This window comes from Podarcis filfolensis, assembly GCF_964270895.1.
Source record: "Podarcis filfolensis genome assembly, chromosome: 2".
NCBI classification, from domain to species: domain Eukaryota; kingdom Metazoa; phylum Chordata; class Lepidosauria; order Squamata; family Lacertidae; genus Podarcis; species Podarcis filfolensis.
The window spans coordinates 83563585-83589590 of NC_139605.1; the positions used below are offsets into that span (position 1 = coordinate 83563585).

The 26006-nt window shown below is 44.9% G+C and overlaps 1 protein-coding gene and 2 long non-coding RNA genes across 5 annotated transcripts; 1 reads left to right on the top strand and 2 right to left on the bottom strand.

The window, feature by feature from the left end:
- Positions 1-321: 321 nt before the first annotated feature.
- Positions 322-5289, bottom strand: LOC310756256. Its single transcript, XR_014544777.1, has 2 exons — positions 5190-5289; positions 322-533 (listed from the first exon to the last, which is right to left on the bottom strand). It is a non-coding gene; the product is annotated as an uncharacterized lncRNA (long non-coding RNA).
- A 3752-nt stretch (positions 5290-9041) lies between these two features.
- CCDC42 (coiled-coil domain containing 42) lies at positions 9042-17208 on the bottom strand. The gene is made up of 7 exons (XM_083599960.1): positions 16982-17208; positions 15368-15473; positions 14837-14941; positions 13604-13801; positions 12228-12449; positions 10775-10933; positions 9042-9339 (listed from the first exon to the last, which is right to left on the bottom strand). The coding sequence occupies exons 1-7, from the start codon at positions 17056-17058 to the stop codon at positions 9247-9249; spliced, it is 960 nt and encodes a 319-aa protein (XP_083456086.1). The 5' UTR covers positions 17059-17208; the 3' UTR covers positions 9042-9246.
- Positions 17209-17252: 44 nt separating this feature from the next.
- On the top strand, positions 17253-23521 carry LOC310755280. Of its 3 annotated transcripts, XR_014544271.1 has the most exons (5): positions 17253-17308; positions 18025-18136; positions 20340-20410; positions 21755-21939; positions 22555-23521. It is a non-coding gene; the product is annotated as an uncharacterized lncRNA (long non-coding RNA). The 3 variants fall into 3 exon arrangements; XR_014544272.1 differs by lacking the exon at positions 17253-17308 and having other exon boundaries at positions 17817-18136; XR_014544273.1 differs by lacking the exons at positions 17253-17308; positions 21755-21939 and having other exon boundaries at positions 17817-18136.
- The last annotated feature ends 2485 nt before the right edge of the window (positions 23522-26006 follow it).

Consider the following 26006-nt stretch of genomic DNA (forward strand, 5'->3'; position numbering starts at 1 on the left):
CTCAAATTGCTGGCCTAAGCATCTGTTCAGTGGCATCACAGTCCTCATTTCTCAACATGCATCTGCCAGGCTGAGCTGCTGTTTTGCACCTGGCTCTAGTTGGTGGACCTCAGGATTCTAGTAAAAAATAAAATGGATCCTGAAAGCCTGATGTCTGCCCACCCATGATGTACAGGGGACATCTGTTTCATCTTATAGATCCCTTGTGGGATGTTGGTATTGAAAGGAATCTGTCTTTTTTTTTTACTTTGACAATAGCACTTTGTCAAGTCTATAGGCTCTGAGCTGAATTTAAAAAAAATACAAAAGTTTTGTGACACCTTAAAGACTAACGGATTTATTATGTCATAAGTTTTTGTGGCCCAGAGTCCACTTTGTCAGATGGGCTTGAGTCCATGAAAGATTGTGCCGTAAAAAGTCTGTCGCTTCCGAGGATACCACACAGGACTTTTGCTGCAAGACACAAACAGAATCAGGGTAACCTTTGAGTTGCATTGAGTTTGATATGCCTTGGGAAAGCTTCACAGCGCCACCTGCAGGATGTCCAAGAGAAAAATAGCAGAAGGGTTTTCTTTCAATGTGCTTCAGGAATTACTTCAGGAACTTGTGGTAGCTCTGAGCGAAGGAGTAAAAATCATAGAATCATATTTTAAAGATATATTTCAGATAATATTTTAGTTTCCTGTTAATTATGTTGCTTTGACTGTATACCTTATATTTGACTTTCTTGAGAAATGTTTGATTCTGGATTGTTTTATTGATGTTTAATATGCTGTAAACTGCTTTGAGATTTTTCTTGAAAACATAAAGTGGCATAGAAATGAAAATAATAAATAAATAAATCATCTAGCCCAACCCCCTGCGATGCAGGAATATGCAAAGGCATACAGTGTTCAAAGCAACGACCTTGGCATTATCAGTACCACACTCTAACCAACTGAGCTAATCAGCAAGGTACTAATGAATGGAGGAAAAAACCAAGCTACAGACATAGTTCGGGCTCAGCCCCAAAGCTGCCCCTGTAGTTAGTGTATCCTCCTGCTTTAAAATGTTTGATTCACTTTTAGATTGGAATACTCACACAATCCCTGATCTGGAGATATAAGTACACATAATGGGCGCATATACATTTCCTCTTCCATGCTTGCAAAAGTAACAGAAATGCAAAAGCTTTGTGCATACCGCATACTCCTTCCCTCAAAAAAGTTGCTCTGCTCATTCAAAGCAGTGATTTGATACTGACAACATGGGTAACTTACATATCCTTTATGCAGCAATCGCATTGAGTTTCATCTGATTCACAAGTTCTTTCCCCCAGCTCCAACCAAGTTCTGTGTCCTTTGCAACCAGCCTGTTGCCCAGTGCATCACAATTGGGAAGAATGGCCTTCCAAGCCTTGAGTCAGCATTATTTAGACACCCAAGACTTTGAGTTGGGTGGTTCATACCAAATTTGATGATAGCCCAGCCCTAAGTCCAGCCACAGATGTTGTCAGAAGGGATACACTTATTTGCATGATTAATCTGAATTGGCTTCAGCGACAGAATATTTTCTAAACATACCTCCTGCTTGGAATCACTCTATGGGGTGCCACTCGTAGATGCTCATAAATAATTTCAGATCTGTCAAAACCTTCTCAATTTCAGTTGTTTCTAATGGATGAGCTGCTTTTAACTTGGAGCTATTAAGGAGCCTCACCTGTGCTGAAAATGTATTTATTATGTGTTTCCATTCCGTTTCTTGCATATCCTGTACTATACAACTCTTCTTAGTCATCAGCCCTGCTAAGTTGCCTTTAACGATTATTAAAACAAAAATAAAAATCCTGCATGGGAAATGAAGCCTGAAAGCTAACAATTTATTCTAAGCCACCCAGGAACATCACATGGCTAAGTGAAATTTTGGGGTTTTTAAGGACAGGCTGCAGGGGACAGAGCTGAAAAGGGATTGTATTATTAGGCTAGCCCAGGCATAGGCAAACTTGGCCCTCCAGATGTTTTGGGACTACAACTCCCATCATCCCTAGCTAACAGGACCAGTGGTCATGGATGATGGGAATTGTAGTCTCAAAACATCTGGAGGGCCAAGTTTGCCTATGCCTGGGCTAGCCCTTTATAGGCCCTGACCCCCACTTTTAAATGGGCCATGAAGATTGCTCTATTCTGGGGGGCTCTTTTAAGTCAAAACCTTCAGTTGTATTTTTTTAGTGGGCTGCTGCTGATACAATTTTTAGGGTGATGTTTCACTGCTGTTTGTTTATTTCACTTTACGGTCAGGACTTATTTTAATTGTGTTGCATTTTGCATTTTTATCTATAAGCTGCCCAGAGTATTTCATCGCAGAAATGCAGGATATCAATGTTCAAACAACAAGCAACATTTTAGCTAGGATGCTGAAATGTATAGGACTCTCATTAGGGGAATGTCACACTGTTTGTGTAGGCTGTAGTTCTCACAAGGATGTCACCAGCAGGAACAGCTCCTGAAGCACAAGGCTGCTAGCATTTTAATGAGCCTCTGCCACTGTGCCTTTAGCAGCAGCTTACTCAAACAGGGATTCCGCTGGGGGAAAGCTTCTCACAGCATGCCAGTAAATGCTATCGCCTGCTAATTCCTCTGTTAAAGGCACAGAAGCAGGCCGTGAAGCTGGCAATCCCACTGAATCAGAAAATATGATGAAGCGCCTTTAGTATAACCAGGCCTGATAGGCAAGCAGACTGTCCTGCAGTTGGTGAGATGAGATTCCATCCATTCCGTGACTGTGGGCTTCATGCAGTGGGTGGGTGGTCGGATCCCAGGTTTGCAATATATGAAATGTTCCCTACTGCTAAGCAACCAATAGAGGGCAGCACAGGCACTGCTCTCTAAGAAGCACAGCAGGTATATTGGCTTATAAAGTGGCAGCGCAGGGAGATGAAACTCCAAAGCAGGGGTAGGCAACCTAAAGCCCGGGGGCTGGATGCGGCCCAATCACCTTCTCAATCCGGCCCGCAGACAGTCTGGGAATCAGCATGTTTTTACATGAGTGGAATGTGTCCTTTTATTTAATATGTATCTCTGGCTTATTGTGGGGCTTGCCTGGTGTTTTTACATGATTAGAATGTGTGCTTTTATTTAAAATGCATCTCTGGGTTATTTGTGGGGCGTAGGAATTAGTTCATCCTCTCCCCAAAAAATATAGTCCTGCCCACCACATGGTCTGAGGGACGGTGAACCAGCCCACGGCTGAAAAAGCTTGCTGACCCCTGCTCCAAAGCATATAGCAACTGATTCTGGAAGCATTTGAACAATGTGCTGCTGAGTAAGATCGGCACCGTCCAAATCTCTTGCATTTGTTTCCTGCTACTTCTTCTTAGCAACCGCCCTTCCATTTCTGGGCTCTAGCCAGGAAAAGTGAACAGGGACGAAGCCACTGCAATGACTCTCTTCTTAGGAATTGTTGCCTATGCCTGCTAGGAGCTGATTTTTTGGTACTGGTGGCATTCCACCACCCATTTAACATCACAGATCATTTACCACCCTTTGCCACCACTTTAGTTGGAGGGGCAGTGTTAGGGACCATGATAGAGGGACACCAGCCTGGGAAAATAAGCTCAACCTTGCTCATCCACACTCCTACTTGTCCCGTGCCTAGAAAGCACAGGTCCAAGTGGTTTTCTCCAGGAAAGCCCACTCTTTAGCACAGAATTGGAGCAAATATCAATCCCCAGAAAAACCCAACAGATGTTTGCTCTGACTCAGCGGTCAGATCAAGTTTTCCTGGAGGACAAGCGGCAGGCAGGACAAGACTAAGTCTGGATGAGGCCTTTCATAGAAACAGAAAACATCTGGATGCTGAACATAAGCCTGGTTGTAGCCTTTTTTGTGCAGGGGGTTGTTTTGTTGCCTTTGTGGACCCAGGTTCACACCACTGACTTCATGCTTGCCTCCTTGGTTCATCCCAATCTGCAAGAGGAATCCAGCTACAACACATCAATATCGTCTTTTCTAACATAGCCAAACCCATGCAGAGCCGTGCATACTCCATGTCAGAACTTGCAACAGGGCACACCCTTGTATATGTGGTATGGTTGCTAGCTCTAATGTAGCTGGGACCCATTTGGAGTGGTGGGATCCCATACTGACACCATTAGAATGGGATTCTGGTTGTGAGAACATGAGCCTCTCACTTGGTGCTTGGGAAAACCAAGGGAAATTGTATGATCAGGCGCCAAGCCTTTTCTTTTCCTTTTCGGAGGGCTTTTCTTTCAGTGAACTTCTCCCCATATGACCAGCGTTTGTGATATGCAGGAGTTCAAGTCCTTTCCCCCATGTTTGGGAGCCAATGGGGAGGAAACAACACCGCCTTTTGTATATTGTTGGAACCAGTCAAGGCTGTTGTTCTGACTTAAAGGCATGCAGGAAAAATCCCTCTTGGAACTCATATTTTGACAGGTTATTTTGCAAGGGAGAGATAAGAGAGCAATACTTTTTCTCTTGGCATTCTGGGGGATGAGAGCATCAACTTTATTTTGCCTGCTGTGATGAAAACTCTACAAGCAGAATCTCTAGCACAGTTTCACTGTCCAAAAGGAGCCAGGACCCAGCTAAAGACTGGCCAAACCAAATGAATAAATGGCTTATTCACTCATAAGGAGTCATCACAGAGCGACTTCTTTCTGCCTTACTTGTGCTAGCAGTGGTGGTGCCAGGGAAGAACTTTGGGGCAGTAGAGCAGATGTGAGGACCTTTGGCCCTTCAGATGCTACTGAGTTACAACTCTCATCAGCCCCAAGCAAGCATGGCCCAGGTTACCCACATGGGAATACAGCTCTTTGGTTGGGAATATTGGGTACAGATGGGCAAATTTGTCTGTTTCTATTTCTTTCTGTTTCTCGTTTTTCCAGTTTTAAATCTGGTTCATTGCATTTCCTCATTGGTTTCTTTTTTAAAGTCCTCGTGGAAATTTGCCAGCATTTAAGCACATGTTTCTCTTAACAAGGACATTTAGGTATGCAGTGTTGCCTATTTTGCATATATGTTTTCCCTATATAATGCATTATTGTGTGATACCTGCACTGACATGTGCTTTTTTATGCACACTCTTCCAGAATATACACATTTTAGTACACTTTCTTTGGTGGGACAACTGCATTGAAAAAATCAGGCAAGTGTGAATTTTGAAGGACAGCTGCAGATCAGTTCACATACTGTTTCAGGAAGTGTGAATTAAGTAGATTTATATTAATATTAAAATGTGACTTGAACTGAAATCCTCCCCATCCTTAGTTTTCAGGTCCATCACCATCTGAAAGCACATTGCATGTAGTGGGCATTATGGCATTTCAGTGTGGACCTTTGCTGTTCTGTACACTTTGATATTGCTCTCTTTAAAACCCATTTTACTTATACCCAGTTCATCCTTTGAAAAGCCCTCAGAGTGTCTTATATGGGGCTTCCAGAGTTATCCAATCCAGGCAGTGGACAAGCCCTCACCCACTTAACTTTGGCTGTCCAATTTCCCTGATTGCTCCCTCTGCTCACTGGGTAATGCCCAGTGTTTTTACTATATAATCTATCCTTATGGCATTCTAATTATTTCCACTGAAGATATTTCTCATGCACCAGCCTGAGTGTACACTTTCTGGGAGGTACATATCCTATAAATATTCCTTGACACATTTCATTTTAGCATAAATCATTAGCAATTGTTGCTGGTGCTTAACAAATTCCAAGTCTCAGCATGACTTTCCATGAGCTTCATTAACCGAGCCCAAACCTTGCTCTCATGCTGTTAACTGAACAGTTTTAGTATCTCTAAAGAGAAAACCAACTTTTCTCTTTGTGCATCAGATCGAACAAATTCACCCCTTAAAGACACTTAAGTTGTTAGATTTTTGGCTCACAACTGGTTGTGATACTGACATTATTAATCGCTTTGCAATGGCTTTCAGGTTCACTGCGTGATCCTGGTGTTAACATCTTTAGCTGGAAAAGACCACTTATTTCATTCAAGCTGATGATGTATGATACACTCGGTCTAAACCAATAGCTATGCCTCTCTCATTGGTTTCCAACAGAGAGATTCTCATCTAGCGTGAACGAACCTTTCTCTGTTTAAGATGAAGCCAATGATTTACAGCAGAATTGCCCTAGATTTACACGAGGGAAGGATCCAGCCCTAATTCATGTCACACTGTGTTGCCATCACCACTGCAGTACGTTAATCAGTGACGACTGACTAATTTCCTCATTTTCTTAACAGTTCATGTTGCACCACAATTAAATGAAAACTCATAACTTGTCCTATTTTCAGCCTTTATGCAGCTAATTGTATCGGTTGTTGCAATGAAATCTTGTTTGCTCCAGTTTAGAAGCATGCTTAAGCTGTGTGCAAGTGTGCTGTAGCAGGTCACACCCTCTGCCAGGCTGCCTTTGAGAGAGGGGCAACGTTGTCCGTCCTTTTAGTTCAAACTGTCTTGACAAAGCCTTTCATTTGGAAACTGAATGGAAGCCATATCAAGTCAGATCTCCTTTGGACCTCAGATTTGTAAAGGCGAAAGCAGTGGTTTTAGGTAGTAAAGCTGTCCAACTTCCAACATGCAAACGTGGAGCTGCATTTTTGCTGTTCTTTTGACTTTCGTTATCCCTGCTGAGCCAATGATCACAAAAGTGATTTGGGGTTAATCTATACACTCCACACTTCAGCTTTTTCAACAGCCATTCCCTGGGAAAGGGCAGTTCTGTGAAGAGTCTGTGTGCATGTGTGCTGTCAGAGGGAAACCTCAGCACCTCCAACAAGCTACATTTCCCACGATTCCTTTGAGGAAGCTGTGACAGTGCAATTAGTATAAGATAGCGGGTCAGTTTATAACGTGGGCATGCCCAAAGGAATTGTCACCCAAAGGGGTTCAATATTAGCTGGGAAACAAAATGCCTGGGGTGGTGATGTTATAATGCTGGTAACATAGGATGTTAAGAAAATAGGAAGCTGCTTCATTTAGTGCAGTACTTTCTGCAGTCTGTCAGAGACTATCCAGGGTTTTGGACAGAGGACACTCATATTTGAAGATGTCAGAGAATGAACCTGAGACATCCTGCATGAAAAGCAGGTGATCAGTGGCGCTGACCTGTGTCCCTACTGATGCTCAGACCTAATGTCTGTCGAGAAGCCCAAATCCTCTCTCGTAAGTGAACATGCCACTCCGCACTTTTAGAACTCCGTAGGAGTGGGAGGTATTAATCCATTTTTCTCCGAGATCCCCTTTCTTCTATCAGTTCCTTCGGGTTTCAGGGTCAGAACCCACTGGGTCCCCCTCCCCAACTCCCTGAACATGCCGCAAAATGTGTGGAGGCCCTTCAGCCCCCTGGCAGGATGAGTCATCGTGGCCTCCCAAGACGAGACATTTCCCCCCGCTCCCAACTCATCCCGGTTGCATTTGCGTCATCAGCTCCACCTGACTGCACTGCAGAGCCAAGCGATGACGCCAGCACCGGGGCACTCTCGGCAAAGGCTGCTGTCTGAGGCTCAGCTCCTTTGCTGCCGCCTGCTGAATGGACGGGATGAGCTTCCGGGATCTGCGCTGCTCTCGCTCTAATCACCGTCGCGCTCTTTGCTGAATGGAAGACTCCCGAGTGCGGAATGCTAATTGTCATTCTAGCGACAGGGAGGCGAGCGTGTCAGCTCTGCACTTGGCTGTCTGTTCCTTTGCAACAATCAGCTGCCTGTTGCAGCACAGATAGCTGTACTCAGAGCGCTCCTCAGCAAGCCGTAGTAGCTCTGCTTCCCAGGGAGGATCAACAGCCACCCAGCGCTATAAAGAGCTCCTGGCTCCAGTGATCATTTTCTTCTCCGCTGCTGCTGGCCAAGCAGTTAATTCGTGAAGTTCATATCTAGATGTAATACAAGCACCTTACTTAAGCAACTGCTTGGCATTCCTTCTGCCTCCAGAAGAGACAGAGATCATCCTTCAGGCCTTGGAACATCTGGGTGAACTTGCCTAGCCCTGTGCCCTTAAATTCTCATATCTTAACATTGGGATGAAGCCCCCTCCTCTCAGGACGAACATACCAGGGCAAGCATAATTCAGCCTTCAAGACTTATCACGTTTAGGAGGTTGGGCTTCTTTGGTTAGTGTCCAGAGGAGTGGGGGGGGGGGCAGGGAACACTGGGCACCACACCACTTACCGTGGGGCCTGCAGCGTACCAGAGTCACTTTTCTCTCCTGGGAGTGATGCCTGCCTAGTTCATCTCCTTTCATTGGTGCCGTGTAATCATGATGATGATTTGTGCATATGGTAGTATCAGGGTGGGGCAGTTTTGCACGATGGGTTAAACCACAGAGCCTAGGACTTGCCGATGAGAAGGTCAGCAGTTCGAATCCCCATGACTGGGTGAACTCCTGTTGCTCGGTCCCTGCTCCTGCCCACCTAGCAGTTCAAAAGCACGTCAAAGTGCAAGTAGATAAATAGGTACCACTCTGGTGGGAAGGTAAACAGTTTTTCCATGCACTGCTCTGGTTCACCAGAAGCGGCTTAGTCATGCTGGCCACATGACCCGGAAGCTGTATGCCGGCTCCCTCGGCCAATAAAGCGAGATGAGCGCTGCAACCCCAGAGTCGGCCACGACTGGACCTAATGGTCAGGGGTCCCTTTACCTTTTTACCTTCAACACTGTTTGTGCCTGAAAAGGTTTCAGGGTGTGCATCCTGCTTTGTTTCCAATCACTGAATGTCCTGTGACTTCCTGCTGAAACCCTGTACAAATATTTGGAGGGCAGGGGCTGGTCTTGCTGTCGTTGTGCTATTGTGCATCTATTCAAACCCTGATGCCAGTAAGGCAATAGCTTTGGCAAAAATCAACTAATCAAGAGGAGTGATGTGTGGGCAGGTCAGTATAAATCCACCACAAATGCATTGGGATTGCAGAATACTTCCCGCAAAGAGCGCATGTTTGGCAGGCCACCCAGTTCCAAACAACTTATCGACAGGCTGCCAACGATGGGTCTGTGGCACAGGACTCATTTTATCCATGTGGAAACAAAGGCAGATGAGCACCCAAGGCTCCACTAACTAAAATATTCTCTTTATATACCATACAGACTATGTTTTGTTTCCGGTGAAGGGAAAGTAAAGGGTGGGAAGGATATTGATTAAAATGCAGTCGTGGGGCATCAACCATTCCAAAGGACAAGCAAAGCACAGCTGAGGGGGTTCTCTGAGAGAAGAGAAGCAGGGACCGTTATACTCTTTTTCTGACGCCTCCTGGGTCACTCCTTGTTCATTCCTGTTAGCGATCTGTTTTGCTCTTTCTTCTTCACCTCTGACCAGATGTCAGACAGGTCCTGGATAAACTGCTGGATCTGAGAACAAAGAGGATGAACATCTGATTAATACAAGTAGCGGGGCAGCCATCACAAGAGCATAGGCTGGAACTGGGGGCTACTTTGGGATTTTTATTATTTTTTATTATTTCAGTCTTTATTAGTTTATAAATGTCACACACACAAACAAACCACAAAACATAACTCACAAATAAAAAGAAAAAAGAACAATACAACATGGAAACACAAAAATATTTCAGCCACCAACTTTCACCCTCCTTAGTGTGGGTTCTTTGTTTCCTTATTACTTGCCTCTATTTTTCAATAAACTCAACCTGTATTAAATCTTACAGTATTTGTGTTCTTTTTACCCTATGTTATTCCGAGAGTTATTCAAAGCATCCTAAAGTTTTAATGTGGGAACAATGTTCTTTTAAATATTGTCTATAAATCTCTCATTCCTTTTTGAACTTTTAGGTTGATGGATACCTGATCTTCTCTGTCATATTTGCTAATTCCATATATTCAAACAGTTTAACCTGCCACTCTTCTTTTGTTGGAATTTTATCTCCTTTCCGTCCCTTGGCTATCAGCATTCTCACTGCAGTTGTTGTGTACATAAAAATCCTCCTTTTCTTTCTCAGAATGTCTGATGCCATAATGCCTAAGAGGAAGGCTTCAGGTTTTTTGATAAACATTATTTTGAACAATTTTTTTAGTTTATTGTATTTAAGTTCCCAAAAGCTCTTTCTCTACACCTCCAGCATAAATTTGAGTTGGTTTTGTACATTTTACCCAATTTACTGGGTGTGATGTACCATCTGTATAGCATCTTCATAAAGTTTTCCTTTATAGTAAAGCAAGCCATAAATTTCAGTTCATTTCTCCATAAATTTTCCCGTTCTGTCATCTGTATATTGTACCTAATGTCCTTCGCCCACTGAACCGTAACTGATTTTACTTCCTCTTCTTTTAAAAGAAAAGAAAGCTACTTTGGGATTTAATTGGGGCTGCTGGTCTGGAGGATAGAACTCTTGGTAGAACTATGGACTATGGGGTTGGTGGGGAAAAGCAATGTCCAAACTACACTGGAGAGAGAACATGCTGTAGCACAAGAGCCATCAATTCACCACAGGTCCCAGCTCACTGTGTTTCATTTCCAGATACATTCTGGATGAACCAGATTTAAGCCCTCCCAATTGTATCTCCTTGTCACAACATGGATTGATGGGCCTCAAACAATGAAGGACTGAAGACTTTATACTCAGCTTGCAAACAGAAATGGCCCACTCACGAGGCGGGGTGAAGCAACCATCTCAGGTGGCAGAAACGCAAGAGACGGTGCCCCCTCAGGGCACTCAACCCCATGTGTATTTTGATTTTGTTCTGTGAATCGCCCTGAGACTTTCGGGTATAGACTAAAAGCACTGCCAGACCCTGGAGAAGAGAGGTGGAGAACTTGGGACACGTGTACCATATCCAGCTGCTTGTGTGTGTCCTCCACGGGCACCATTAAAGCCTCCTTCATCTGCTTGGCTACACTCTGGAAGAGATTCAAAGTGGCCATCTTGATGGTACCCAGCATCAATGTTTTCTTCGCGGCCGTATTCTGGATATGGGCCCAACGCGACTCCTGTGGAGAAGGCAGAGGCATAGAAAATGAGGTTTCGATGGACGTGACTAGTATGCTGCTACTTTCCATGTTAAAAGTGCCCCGAATTTCATTTGGGGGAGGTGGCGGGGACAGGGCTCAACACAACTTGCATAGCAACCAGCCTAAGATGCCTCTCTTATGTTTTGCATTTCCATTGTGCAATCTGATCTGCCACACACAAAGCCTTTTCAGCAAAATGTTCTGTGTTATTGTCTGCCTGTCTGCCTCCCCCCCATGGAATATTGGTTCAAATGCTAAGAAGTTTGTTACTAGGCAGAAATGGGCAGCCCCAGTTAGGGTTCATGGCATCATCCTGCCTTATCCTGCTGTAGTTAGTCATTCAAACACAAGCCCAGCATCTTTCTTTTCCCTCCCTAAACTGTAAGATATTCACCATTGCCAAAGATGGTGGTAAACATTCTCTGGCTACCACTAACGAGGTTTAAAAATGAAGTAGCTCCCTCCTTCTGTCATTTCTTCCTGATAAAGAACACATATGGTGGTCTGGAATGGCTCCTGAGACTCCCTAATAGCTCAGCTGGTTAGAGCGTGATGTTGATGATGCCAAGTTTGCAGGTTCAGTCCTGGTAAGGGACTGCTGCATATTCCTGGGGTGGGGTGGGGTTTGGACTAGATGATCCTCAGGGTCCCTTCCAATGCTATGATTCTCTGAATACTCCAGCCCCATTTGCACTGTTTTGAAAGAAGTATCATGCCACTTTAAGCAATCATGGCTTCCCAAAAGAATCATGGGAACTGTAGTTTGTTATAGTTGCTGTGAGTTGTTAGGAGATCCCTATTCCACTCACAGTCCCCAAAGTTCCCCATGACAAGGGATTGACTATTAAACCACTTACAGAACTGTAGCTCTGTGAGCAGATTTTGGCTCCAGGCCTCAGATTCCCTATCTCTGATTTTGAGTGATACTTAAAGTGCTGTGTGCTAGCCAAAATGTCCTACCCACTGCCAAACAGGTAAATGGCTCCCAGTGATGCCCAGTGGATTGCTGACCATTCTTGCCATCCTCTCTGGCTTAGGTGTTCACTGAGCCAGGGTTTGTCTGCAGATAGTCAAGGGTATGGGTTCATGGCAGCGGATTTTAAGTTATGATTACACCGAGGTCTGGGATGAGAGTAAGCCTGTTAGGATATGCAGATAGTTCAGGAAGAGACAAAGATTCTGATCCGTCCAGACTGGTTTCAGGCTTGCCATCGTATTACTGGGTCAAAGCCCTCCATGCAAAGAAATACATTTCCCCACCCCTACTCCTTACCCAGACGATGACATCGCTGCGGGCATGGTCGAAACGCAGCTGTAGGCGGGCTAGCTCATTGTTGTGCTGCAGCATCTCATCATCTTTTTCCTCCTTGTAGCGCGCCAGGCGGACTTTAGCTTGCTCAATCATCTCCATCCCCTCCTGTGCCGACTGCACAAGGTCCCGGTGCATCCCTACGAGGGTCTTGTAGCGACCGATGACCTCCCGGATCTCCTCAAACTACAGGGAATGCCTTGCATTACTGTCCTGAACCTTGAGATACCGATCTTCCCTTAGCCAATAGTCAATTCCAAATAGTAGCCCCTCAAGGATCACATTGTCTTCTCCCCATGAGAGATCCTTGGACATGCAGGAACAGATGGGTGCCTGGCTACAGACACCATAGCTCAGCCAGCCAATACATTGGCTTAGGAAGCCAGCTATTATTATACAATGGGTATTTGACCAAGGCTGTACTGCACTGTCCAGAACTACAGCTTAAAGGCAGCAAATAGGAGGACAAATGCTCAAGATACAAAGTCACCACCATTGTTCATGAAACTGTGTAGATGCTTGAATAGCAATGACCCAGTTGTTCTAAACTTCAGATTCTAGAACTTAGTTTAGCATCAACTGTAGAAACCTCAGATTCTAGAACATGATTCTAGATTCTAGCATGAACTGTAGAGCCAGTGCTAAACCCAGTGCTTTTTTTCTGGGTGGATGCAGGGGTACGCATACCTCTAAACATTTTGTGAATCTAAGTTTGGCCTCATTGAGGGGCAGTATTTCAATATGAGTAGGAAAATGAGAATAACCATAAACATTTTTTTTAAAAAAAGAAAAAAGCACGGGCTAAACCACAGAGCCTAGGGCTTGCCAATCAGAAGGTCGGCTGTTCGAATCCCCGCAAGGGGGTGAGCTCCCATTGCTCAGTCCCTGTTCCTACCAACCTAGCAGTTCAAAAGCAAGTCAAAGTGCAAGTAGATAAATAGGTACCACTCCAGCGGGAAGGAAAATGGCGTTTCTGTGCACTGCTCTGGTTCGCTAGAAAGGGCTTAGTCATGCTGGCCACATGACCCAGAAGCTGTCTGTGAACAAACGCCGGCTCCTTGGCCTATAGAGCGAGATGAGCACCGCAACCCCAGAGTCGTCTGCTACTGGACCTAATGTCAGGGGTACCTTTACCTTTACTTAAATCTGATCTGCAGATTTCTGGTGGCACAGACAGAACCACAATAAGGTAACTGAGGTTTCTCCCACTCCCCACCTCAAGTGCTGGTCCTTTGTCCCCCCGCCTGCTTCTCTGGTTCTGCACACAGGCTACAGACCAAAGAACTGATCATCTGCTCTTGAGCTCAGACTTTGCCTCCCTTCTTAGCAGCCATACGTACCTCGGAGACCTCAACCACTTTCTCCAGGTACTTGTTGAAGATGGAGTATTGCTGTAGCTTGTTGTAGAGCTTCTGGTGCTGCTGCTTCAGAGCCGCCATCTCTATCTTGGCCTTGGCCAGCTCTTTCACTCTCTGCTTCTTCAGTTCCCGCTCCTTGTTGGCTTTCTTCAGGGCTCTGATCCGTTTCTGGTCGTTCTCCTAATGGCCCCATGTTGGACCCCACCCCACCCCACATACCATTGAAAAGGAATCAAGACAAGATGCAGAGTCTATAAGGCTGTCAGAAGTGCATAGAAAGTTGCCCTGTACCCTGTCAGGATATTTGCCCATCTAGCCCAGTAATGCCTGCTACTACTGTTCTGGAGGCAGAGGCAGTGTTATAACTAACTAGCCATTTCTTTGCCCAAGCCTGGGATTGAACATGAGACCTCATGCACACAAACCGTGTGCTCTACCACTGAGCTGTGATCTCTCCTGACACCATGTCTCCATCAGAACCAGCATTGAATTGAGCTAGGAAATGGAGGTACTGCTTTAAAGGTACCACTGCTGAAATTCTTGGCATTAAAACTGAGTCTACTCAGCATCTGGTGTGCAAAAATGCAGCTGGCTGATGGAGCCAATGTGGCTTGATCTTCTCCACTGCTATCAGTAGTCAATGCCTGAATATGGTTTGCTTGGGTTAGCCTGCAGAAGCCTCAGCTATGGCACTTTGCATAGCCTGCTGCATTTATTGAGTCTCTGGTAATCTTCCACAAGCTGATATCTAGACTGTCCTCTACATCTGGAAGACAAGCTCACTAATTCGATGTTGAAAATAAAACACAATGTGATTTAAATACCTGGTGTATTGTATTAAATGAATCTTGTATATTTTGTGTCCTTGCCCAGGTTATGCCCAAGGAGCAGAGACCCCCTATCACTCCACCTAAGTTAAACTGGGATAGTTTCAGCTAGGATAGCTCAGTCGGTAGGGCATGAGACTCTTAATCTCAGGGTCATGGGTTTGAGTCCCACGTTAGGCAAAAGATTCCTGCATTGCAGGAAGTTGGACCAGATGACTCTCGTGGTCCCTTCAAGCTCTACAATTCTATGATTCTTCTATTGGGTGGAGAGCAACTAGCCTGTGTACATATGTGTAGCTCCAGGCATATCACAATCAGGCCTGTGCTGTGCTTAAATAGGGTGGAGGTCTTATATTGTAAGAGCCAGAGAACTGGAAGAAGCAAATACCTGTATGAATTGCTCGAATTTCCGAATATATGCTTTCAACTGAATCTCCTTAGAACCAAGTTCCTCCCAACGATTGTTCAGGGCTTCCATCCTTGTCTTGAATGCCTGAAAGGTTCACAGAGGGAAGAGACCAGTAGGACATCTGACTCCAGTAGATCAGACTGGTGCCTTTGAGATATTGTGGACTACAGCTCACACTCGTCCCTATTAACCATTCTGACACTGATGGAAGCTAAAATCCAAAATATTTGGAGGACATCTGGTCAGGGAAGGCTGCAGTAGTCTTCTTGTTCTGTTAGGTGTTGGAAGACTGTGTTGCCTCCTGCTTTTCTCTCAAGTTACAGAGAGCCCAAAACTTCAAAGAAATCAGCATCCTGGCCAGGTGGATAAGAAGGTGTTTTGACAGCAAATAGGGAAAACATGTGCAATTTGCTGCCAGTAAGCCATGTAGTTCTGTGGTTTTGAAGTGGCTGGTGACAAATGAAGGTAGAGCTGGTCATCAGGGATACAGACGCAGTAAAGTCTCCTCACCTCCTTTTGTGCCTCCATGGCCTGGTGCACCAATTTGGCTTCTTTTTTCTTCTCCAGGAGCCGAATGGAGGGAGATGGGGACTCCTCCTCAGATACTGGGAATTTCCTAATAAAAGGGAAAAAGGATTTTCCCATGAAGAGTGCGAAGATATTTGTAAGTCATAGGACCTGTGAGCTAGGTAGGTTTTGTGCAGCTCACACACCTTAGGATGAAGGGGCAGAATGATAGAATATCCTGTTTGTGCAAAGGTGCCTGGATCAAGCCCAGAGATGACTTTCAGTCAGAAAACAGACAAGGGCTCCAAACTACAAGGCCTACAAGGAGCAACAAGAAAATGGGGCTTGGATTCAATTTAGATACCCAGCAAGAGAAAGGGGTTTGGAGGAAGGAAACGAAACTTTAGTGGCAAGAGTGGAAGAAAGGGAAATGAAAGCAGTGAAAGGAACATGAGACAGACGAAGAAGGATGTTGAAAAGGAAAAGTGAACAGCTAATCATGGAGCCAAGAAGAGAGGAAGCTATGCTTGTTTTAGTACTGGGTGGTCTGATTAGTTGCCGAACCACTTGGGAACAGGGGTACAGCACCATCCAGGGAAGTATCCTGCAACAATTAGAATTAGGATTATTTGAGCATGCCAACAAGTGTATAAATAGTGATAATCCAGTAGATGCTATATATTTGAAAATACAAAAAGTGCTTTACAAAGTCCCTCATCAAAGGATCCAAAGGATCAAACTACATGTGACATAGAGATTTTTGTTCAGGATCTCCTACATTTTTTTTTTTTTTAAAGTTAATGGCAGCAGATGGATGTTACAATCAGGACCATAGCACTGGAAGTGAAGTTAAAATCCTCCTCCTTCAATTTTCCTGTATAGGGGGCTGTACCTTCATGTCTAGTTTGGGTAGGCTTCAGGGAATCCGATCCCTCCCCCAGTGGCAGCCAAAAAACAGATAAACAAGAAGAGTTCTTACCACGTAATTTATTCAGTATTTGCAGAGAGACACAAATGAATGCAGTCTTTATTAAATAATGGGCTTTCTCTGAATAAATTCCAACCCCCTCTGTCACTCCTATGTCATCCCTGTGCCAGCTGATCTGAGCTTTCTGCCTCTGAGCTTTCTGTTCTACTACTCGCAATGCCTGCCTAGTACTGGGAGAGGGTGGCTCAGAAATGCTTTCCAAAGACAATGAGACTGTCAGTACTTCTTCCTGCTGTTCTTCTCCCAATATTTCCCAGCTTTTCTCATCTGCAGCCTCTGAACTATGGCCTTCTGCAAACCACTGTTCTAAATCTATACTCTCCTCCTGTTCTTGGGAAGGTTCAAGAGGACTGAGGCAGCCCCCACCATTCTTCCTCAGTCCAGTCCCTGATGTAGACTTTCCAGATGCATCTGGCCAGCTGTTGCTGGAACCAGGATGCTAGTAAGACCCTGGACCCTTTTATAAAAAGTGTGGGGGGGGGTGAAGCAGGAGAACCTAGAAGGGAAATGAAAGAAGAAGATACCAAAAACATGGGAGAGCAAAGAAGAAGACCATGGAGAATAAAAGGTAGAATAGAGAGGAGGCCAGAGGAAGGTTCTTGCTGGAAGAGATGTGGCATTTAACTCACATCAGAAGTTTCAGCAACTTCTGTCCATACTGTATGCGGAAATACTCGCTCAGATCCTCTTCATCCATGGTGGTCATGATCCCTGCTCACTGGCTAGGCAATGCACCCCTAGCCCTTTTAAACCCAACACTCTACGCAGAGCTAGAGACACCCCTTTCCACCTCTCCTAATGCCTTGGGAGGAATCAGGCAAAGCGAGTCTGTTACAGTTGGGGCCACAGAACTTTCTGGAAGATGCAGAAGGGTTGCTTAGCAGCCACAGGGCTGTTCTGCACTGGGAATGATGTAGGGTCCTATGTGAGGCTATCGTTCTCTTCTCGTGTGAAGGGTACCAGTAAATGCCACAACCCATCATTCCCCCTTGGAGAAGGACTGAACTGGCACTTTATCCTATCCTCACTTTCTGAAACAATAAGTGAACCGAAACACAAACATCCTTTAAAATTCACACATCTCCAAATTTTGTAATGCAGTTCTCCAGCTGAGCGATGGGGCAGGGTGTGTGTGCAAACATTGGTATAAAGTGTGTACAGGAATGCATATATTAGTGAAAACATCATGCAAATTCATTATACTAGGCAAAATATACAGTGGTACCTCAGGTTAAGAACTTAATTCATTCTGGAGGTCTGTTCTTAACCTGAAACTGTTCTTAACCTGAGGTACCACTTTAGCTAATGGGGCCTCCCGCTACCGCTGCACGATTTCTGTTCTCATCCTGAAGCAAAGTTCTTAACCCGAGGTACTATTTATGGGTTAGCGGAGTCTGTAACCTGAAGTGTCTGTAACCTGAAGCATCTGTAACCTGAGGTACCACTGTATTCTCAAAGTTCAAAATATGCCCACTGGCCCAAAGAGGTTGTTGTGCTCAGTTCCATCCACCCTTATGTCTCACAGTTGCTATGGCAAAAATGAAAACTTTGATGGTGACAGCCAGATTGATAGGTTGATACTACATACAAGTCTGGGCTTTTGTGCAGATAAGCAAGAGTGATTACCATGGTGGCAACTTTGAAGTAGTGAAACTTTAACTGGTCTCTTCAGGTGCGAAAATATTTGAGACTGGGACTCGCAAGCTCTGTCAAGCCCTGAAGCTCCAAAAGGTTTCCTGGAGAGTGGAATGCATCTGCAAGGCTCCTACGCCAACTTCCTTGAGGTGTGTGGCTGATCATGCTGCAGAAATGCCAGCTAACCATCAAAATTGTGTGGGTGCTTTGCAGCAAATCCTGGGATCTTGTCACCACAGAAATGTGCCCCTCCCTCACTGGAAGCATGAACAGCACGAGAGCGCCCAAGATTTGGCTGAGCAAATGTTATTGCGCCAGCCCAGTGTAGTATTTGCATCCTTCACCCCAACTCATTGTGGATTGGGCACTGTCCGTGGTGGAAGTCTTGATCATTCCATCAGCTCTGCTGTGTGTGGTAGGCCAGCTTCCTCTCCCCTCAGCTGTCATGTGGGATCAGCCATTCCATCAGGCTACCATAGCAAGAGATTAGAAGCAGGGCTCATTCCATCAGCTTTGTTGAAAACCCAACTCCATCAGGCACCTCCTAACCCTGAACTGTGCCAGCTGGTCATTTTAAGAACAGCTGTTTAAGAATTGGTGCCTGAGCTGGATTTTTCATAGAATCATAGAATCATAGAATCATAGAGTTGGAAGAGACCACAAGGGCCATCGAGTCCAACCCCCTGCCAAGCAGGATTTTTATTTTCCTCTTCCCTCCCTGTCCTTTCCCCCTTGTGTGTCATCCCCCCCCAGCCATTGTAAGCCTGTAGGCAGTGACCTGTTTCATTCATGTTAAACCACAGAGCCTAGGACTTGCCGATCAGAAGATCGGCAGTTCGAATCCCTGCGACGGGGTGAGCTCCCGTTGCTCGGTCCCTGCTCCTGCCAACCTAGCAGTTCGAAAGCACGCCAGAGTGCAAGTAGATAAATAGGTACCACTCCAGCGGGAAGGTAAACGGCGTTTCCGTGCACTGCTCTGGTTTGCCAGAAGCTGCTTAGTCATGCTGGCCACATGACCTGGAAGCTGTATGCCGGCTCCCTCAGCCAATAAAGCGAGATGAGCGCCGCAACCCCAGAGTCAGTCATGACTGGACCTAATAGTCAGGGGTCCCTTTACCTTTACCTTAAGCCACTCTGGGAGCCTTTCAGACCAAAGAGTGAGCTCCAAATGCTCCAAATAAAATAAATAATCATAATAAGTATTCCCCAGGGCTGATCCAGTCATGCCGTCCTTGTGTTTTCACGTGGGCTGCAGCAAATGCCTTTACACTGGGGCTGAGCCTGAATTCTCCTGAAGTCAGTAATGGAAAAGTTTTGGAGCATTACCTCACAATGGAGTGGAAGCCACAACGGGTTAGCTTTAATTGTCTTGTGCTTCACCCTTCTCTCCCAGTGTCTTTACATCTTCTCCCTGACTGAGCGCTCGGCTCTTGGATACAGTGTGTGCTTTAAAAGCTCAGCTTCTTTTTCTTAGTTTCTCCATGGCAACTGCATCAGCACCCCATGAATAAATTACCTCTCTGACACAACATCGCTTATTAGAATAGAGAAAATGCCATTTCTGAGTCATGTCTTTCTGATGGGGCCTTTTGTCTCTCCCTTCATTCTTCTGTCTGCCCAGTTCTCTGTGTGAAGAGAAAGTCAGCCAGACAGTTTGCCTTGGGGTGAGCAGAATGTCCCTCTCCAGGCCATGGGTGACTTCAAAGGGCAGTGAGAGTTTCCTGTCCTGGCCTTAGTGTGGAGGCTGCCATGGTAGGGAACAGACACTGTGGGTTGGCTTGCTTGCCTACAACCCTTTTCTTAAACCTAGTCCTCTACGGCTGTTGAATTAACCTCCCCTCCATCACCCACATACGCATCTTGCAGTTCTCAGTTAGTCTCATCTTTATTCCTCCTAAGTGTTGTCCTGCCACAACATTGAAGAAGGGAGATCGTTTTGTCATGCAAGCAGAAATGTTTGTGCTGATGGAACAATCATAATAGCAGGCCCTCCAAGTGTCCCTAGTTTCCAGCGATTGTCCTGAATTTACAGAAGCAGTCCCAGTTTCTCGCTTGATCCTGGAATGTCCCGTTTTTCCTTAGGATGTCCCTATTTTCTTCAGAGAAATGTTGGAGGGCATGGAGTTATGTGACCCCCGAGCCAAGGAGATAAGTAACCATACAAACTTTAGAAGACATCTGAAGGCAGCCCTGTATAGGGGAGTTTTTTCATGTTTCATGTTTTATTATGTTTTTATATATGTTGAAAGCTGCCCAGAGTGGCTGGGGCAACCTAGTCATATGGGTAGGGTATAACAACAATATCAACAGCATCCTCCCCATCCCATTTTTCTTTTGTGTCATATATTTTAGATTGCAAGCCTGTGGGAAGGAACAGCCTTGTTTTTAACTGATTGTACATGAATCAATTGAGAGACCTGTGTGTAAGTAGGTGTGCTTTCTCTAGTGTCAGGATTCCAGGTTAATCAGTGTTGACTACAAATGAAAGATTGGAACTCTGCACAGAGAACTGTCCCATTTGACAGTTTTCAGCCTGTTGTGAGCTAAAAGTTCAGAATGTCAGGAGGAGAAAATTGGGGGAAGAATGCTACAGTTAAATGTTGCAATAGAGGCACTTCAGTAACTCAGTGGAATTGTTTGTTTGGGAGGTATTGTGTGTCATATTGTGCATTCTGAGTTGTTGCAATCATCACAGTGGCAGACCAATTTGTTTAAACTGTCTGTCCTGTTGCTATTGAGAGCAAGGGCCTAATTTTAAGGTTGCAATGGGTAAGGAGAGTTGAATCTCCCTGCAGCATAACTCCCAACAATTCATTGCCATCTCTCACCTCAAAACTGGCCTCTGATGCCAGAAGCCAGCTCACATACCTGGGAGAGGGCTGCCAATAGGTGAGTTTGGGGACGGCTCATATCCAACCTGTGCACACATTTTGCACTTAAAAGCAATGCTCCCATTATGTAGGGAACAAAATGCATAAGCCTCACCAGCTGAGTCCCCACCCCAGTTTTAGCTAATCACACCCTCCAACACTCTAACAAGACAGTAACTAAGAGGGCCATTTGAAACCAGAAGAGGGTAGCCTCTGAATCTGAGCACTGCTTAAATCTGAAACAGTCTCCCATTGTCATGTGTAGCTTTTGCTTCAAATTTCTCCATCTGTGATTAATTACTGAACCTTAATGGCTTTTCGCATCTATGATCAAACAAACTGGTGAGAGGCAAAAAGCTGGATTCTGTGACCTTTGCTAGAGATTAAAATTCAATAAAATAATAATAGTGGTGAGAATACCAAGGCATTTGACTCCTATCTCCTTCAACTTATCAAGTGTGCAGTCCTACCAAAACATTCTCCTGGGTTTCAGTCAAAATGTTTCACCTCTGCAGGCTTATATTTTTTTCCTTTCCTCCATGTTATATTCCTTACAATTTTGTACAGTTATAAATGATGCCTTTGAAATTCCCTGTAACCTAGGTGGGGTTTACTATTTTTATTAATAATAATTCTGAATCTTATATTAACTCAAACAGATAAAGCAGGGAACTGAAGTACCGTACATGTCACAAAAACAAATACAAACAATAGCTCCCCTTGTTCCTACCATAATTATATAAGACACAAATCTGGGAACACACAAAAGTAGGGAAGAAAAAGGCTGTGGATAGCAATAGAGCAGTTGAACCAAGTTTATTATTGACATCACCACCATACTACCAGTTTAGAAGAGCATTTCCATTCCATACAGAGGATGATTTTTTTTTTTTGCAGATTGCAGCCATTCTGTATGTCATGGGTAGCCAACATGGCAACTTCCATCATTCCTTGGCTATTGGTGATGCTAGATGAGGCTGATGGGATTAGGAACCCAACCACATCTAGGAGGCCACAGGTTTCCCACCCCTGACATTACACCTTCCTTTCCATTTGGGGCATTGTCTGGCGGTTCATTCAAAGTAGGTGAAAGAAACAGATTAAACTCAAGAGGCTGAATTTTTATAGGTAGACAATTAGGTCTTATAACATATTCGTGCAAGCAGGCTCTGGCTGGAGACCACTCAGTTCATCCCTAGCATGGTTCTTTCTACACTAGAGATTAAAAACACCCCAAGGTAAAGACGATTTCTCCCTCAGTTGTGTTCCATCTGCAAAATGCCACATGGTGGGGCTGTTGCAAGGCATCCTTGCCTTGGCTGGAATATATTTGTAAGATTTATTTATTTATTGCTCAATAAATACTGAGCAGGGTTGTTGTTGTGGATGTGTTGTTGGCAAGAGGCTGTTTCAAGGTCTTACTCTTGAAATTTGCTATTTTTGAGCTCTGTATAAGCCTAACTCAGCTATTGTGGGAGCAGCAGCCAGGAGAAGGCGTGTATGAAGGAATAGAGAATGATCCTCTTATACTAGAATGTCAAGAAGGAAAGAGAAAGGGCTTTTCTTTGGAATGGATGCCAAACAGAATAGAACTGGGAGGGAGAGAAAGGTGGAGTGAGTTGCTAAGAAGTTCCCACACTTGTCATTTCAGAAACAAACATCAGAAACAGTGTCTGATTTCTCTCTCTTTCCAACAGTTCCGAGATAACATGTCATGTTGAAGATGGGTTTCTTCTGTCTTGGAGTTTGGACCCACAGTATCAAGGCCCTGACCATCCATACACACCGAGCCTGGAATTATTCTCCAACTCAAGATTCCTGAAGTCAAGGACAGGGGCAGAAAATGCTGTTTCTCATGCTTTTGCTAGGAAGGACAAACCCAAGGATGAGGAATCTGTTGGTGGACTTCAGCTTCCACCATTCTTGCCCATTGGCTATGCTGACCGGGACGGATGGGATTTAGAGTCCAAGAACATCTGAAGGGTACCATGTTGGCTAACTCTGCTGTATACTATATTCTTAATCAACTGGCGACCACAGAGTTCCAGCTAGGTAAATGCAGGAAAGAGAGCTACTCCTGTTTTTAATCAGTGCAGGTTTTATAGAGAAACCTCACTGAGTCTTTGGGGAGACTGGACTGGAACTTGCCACAGCAGTGGCCTGCATGTCTTTGATTTCCCAAGTCTTTTTAAACACCGGCTCTCCCTGGCACTCCCCCCCCCCCCAAATCCATACAGAAATTGTGAGTCTGAAAACTATGAATGATTGCCAGCTCCTAGTTGGAATCTTCAGAAATGTGCCAATTCATCCTTCCTCTCCTCTCTTTGTTAAATCCTATCCCTCACCTTCCCCCCATCTTAAGAGCATGGAATACAAAAAAGCTGCCTTCTACCAAGTCAGACCACTGGTCCATCTAGTTTAGTATTGCATGCACTGACTGGCAGCAGCCCTCCAAGATTTCAGGCAGGGGACATTCCCAGCCCTAGCTGGAGATGCTGCAAGGGTTGAACCTGGGACTTTTTTGAGCTTGTTGTGTACACACAGTGTAGAATTTGCCCTGGATGTAGATTCTGAAATATAGCCCTTTCTCCAGAGAGTTAGGAATATGCAAGACACAGCTGTAGAGGAGGAAACTGCTGCCAAGAATAAACTTCCTGGTAAACATTCCTGTATTGCTTTAATTAAAGCACAACTTAGCTCACAACATCAGAAGAACAGAGCAATGAAAGGGGAGCACCCACTGATGCTTGTTATGCTGCTACTGTATGGTGGGGGGACCTGAATATTCAGGAGTTTGCATTTGTGATTTGCTTTCTTCTGATAAAGCACTTAAGCTTTTTGCACAACACTGCAAGACTTGTGGCTTTTAGGAGCACAATTACCCCTGCATCGTTCTCATTCAGACTCCTTCCAGTGGCAGATAGCAGCGTTGCCGGCAGCACTATATTCTTGCTGCTGAACATCCTTTGTAACGACACTGACATTAACAGCAGCGCTCACCCCTTTGTATCCCTTCTGATGGTGCCACTTATCAACTGGACTTAAAAGAGCCTGGGACAAGCCACTGCGTCAGCTAATGGAAAGCCACTTTTCTGAAGAATTGCTTCGGAGCAGATGTCGGGGGCTAGGGTCTTGTTGGTGTAAATCAGTTTATCTCTGTTTCGCTCAGGTATAAGTACAGATTGGGTTGTCAGTGGCTCATGGAGGGTGCATTCAAAGAAAAAGAGGGAAGGTAATAGTTCATTTTTGTTTGGAAAACAGATTCAGCAGCAGGGGTCTAAAGACTGCTACCACTGTTACTCCGGCTCATTGTGGAATTGTTCACCTAGCCTCTGCATCTGGCCTGGCTGCACATCACTGGAAGCATTTGGAAAGGCCTTAGCTCAGGGAAGGGCCATTGTGCAATGGCAGAAGCTCTCAGTTTCTGTCCCTGGTATCTCTAGGTAGGGCTGGGAAAGATTCCTGCCAGTCAACATAAACCAGGGCATCTTCAAACTTGCAGCTAGACACATTTTGTGTAGTGTCTTTGTTATTTTTTCTTCCTTCTTGTCTCTTTCTCTCTCGATTCTTATTTCTCTTCCCTCCTTCATGTTCTTTCTTTTGGTTAAAAAATGGTTTGGGAGCAGGCAGTGTGCTGGCTGCTTGTGCAGTGTGTGTGTGTAGAAGCTCAGAATAGAACAGGTGTAAACCAGCCTTCTCCCAGACCTTCATCAGTTCCAGTCTTGGAAGGTAGGAGTTGTAGACCAGAACATCTGGAGGACACCTTTAATGGCCTTGATCTACTTAGGCAAAGTGAGCAGAGACCACATTGGCTCGCCAAATCTGATGGCAGAAGATGGACTTCCATTTTCTGGAGGAGGTGATGGAGGAGGCCACTGAATAGGAGCAGAAGCAGTCTCAAAACCATGAAAAACTCCTCATCGGGAGCCTGCGGTAGAGTTAAACAAACTGATTACCTTAGGCCCGGCTGCAGAGTCATCTCCTCAGAGTAGCTCCTATCATTACCAGCAGTATGATTTAGCTTTGATTCCTGCATTGGAGAGGATTGGATGATATGACCCTTGAGGTCCAACCAACCCTACAGTTCTATGATTCTCTGGTGCAGGGTCTGGATTGACTCACAGAATTCCTCAAGCAACCAGCATCTGCTGGAAATGTATGCCACTACTCCTGCAACCTTGGCACTTGGAGACATCTTGGTGGAAGCCTTCAAGGAAGGCTGCTGTAGACCATATTGATTTGGGGTAAATCAGCTTCCTGTGCTCCTTCTTCTGCCCCTCCAAAATGAGATATATTTTCTCATGAGATATATTTCATACTGATGATCCTTGGGGTGATGGCAGGAGACCAGAACGGGCTAAAGTCCTAGGAATATGTGGACTGTCAGGACAGTGTACATACCTGTTCTATGAAATAGCAGCCACTGTTTTGTACCAGGTAGTGCTTTGCTACAGTAGCGTAGTTCAGAGCACTGAACACCCACCCACACCAAATCTCAGTTCAGCCTTAAACAAACAAGTTGGTTTAATAAAGCGTATCAGCTTACCTGGGTTGTGTTTCTTCTACAAAGAGCTAAATTAGGACCCCTTTAATAGCCACAGCAGTGATAGTGATGCTGTCTGCTCACTGACAATGACAGGCACCCAGTGACTTGTGGTGACTCATCTGCGAGGCTGCTTTAGACAAGAGGGTTTGCAACTTTGAGCTTATGGAGGGTGATAGCTGCAGTGTCATCATTGCTTATGAGGCTGCACATTCTCACACAGATTCACAGATCTCTTGATTGATTAAGCTGATCCTTCCTGCCATCACTTCCTTCAACAGGCTTTGGCACCAGTTGTCTTTGGCACCAACAGCCCCCAAATCCCATTTCCTTGCAGGACTGAGTTCACAAAGAAGCACTTCATGGGGATGGTGTAGTAATTTATTTGTTATGGGAATTTTGATGAACTGAGAAGGGAATATTTGACTATTGAATCTGATCCAGCTCACTGATCTTATGACCAACCTATTCCTTCATGCAACATGCAACCTGACTGTGTGCATCTTTACTCCAAAATAAGTCCCAGTGTGTTTAATTGGGTTTTCTCCAAAGTATATGTGCACAGAGTTGCAGTCTAAGGCTGTGTACACATGAATGGCTTTAAAT

Coding starts and splice junctions, on each gene's coding strand:
- CCDC42 (XM_083599960.1), bottom strand. CDS start 17,058: ATGACCACCATGGATGAAGAGGATCTGAGCGAGTATTTCCGCATACAG. Junction 13,802..14,836: donor AATTCGAGCAATTCATACAG/GTATTTGCTTCT, acceptor TGGGGCCATTAG/GAGAACGACCAGAAACGGAT. Junction 9,340..10,774: donor CACACAAGCAGCTGGATATG/GTACACGTGTCC, acceptor CTTTGTTCTCAG/ATCCAGCAGTTTATCCAGGA.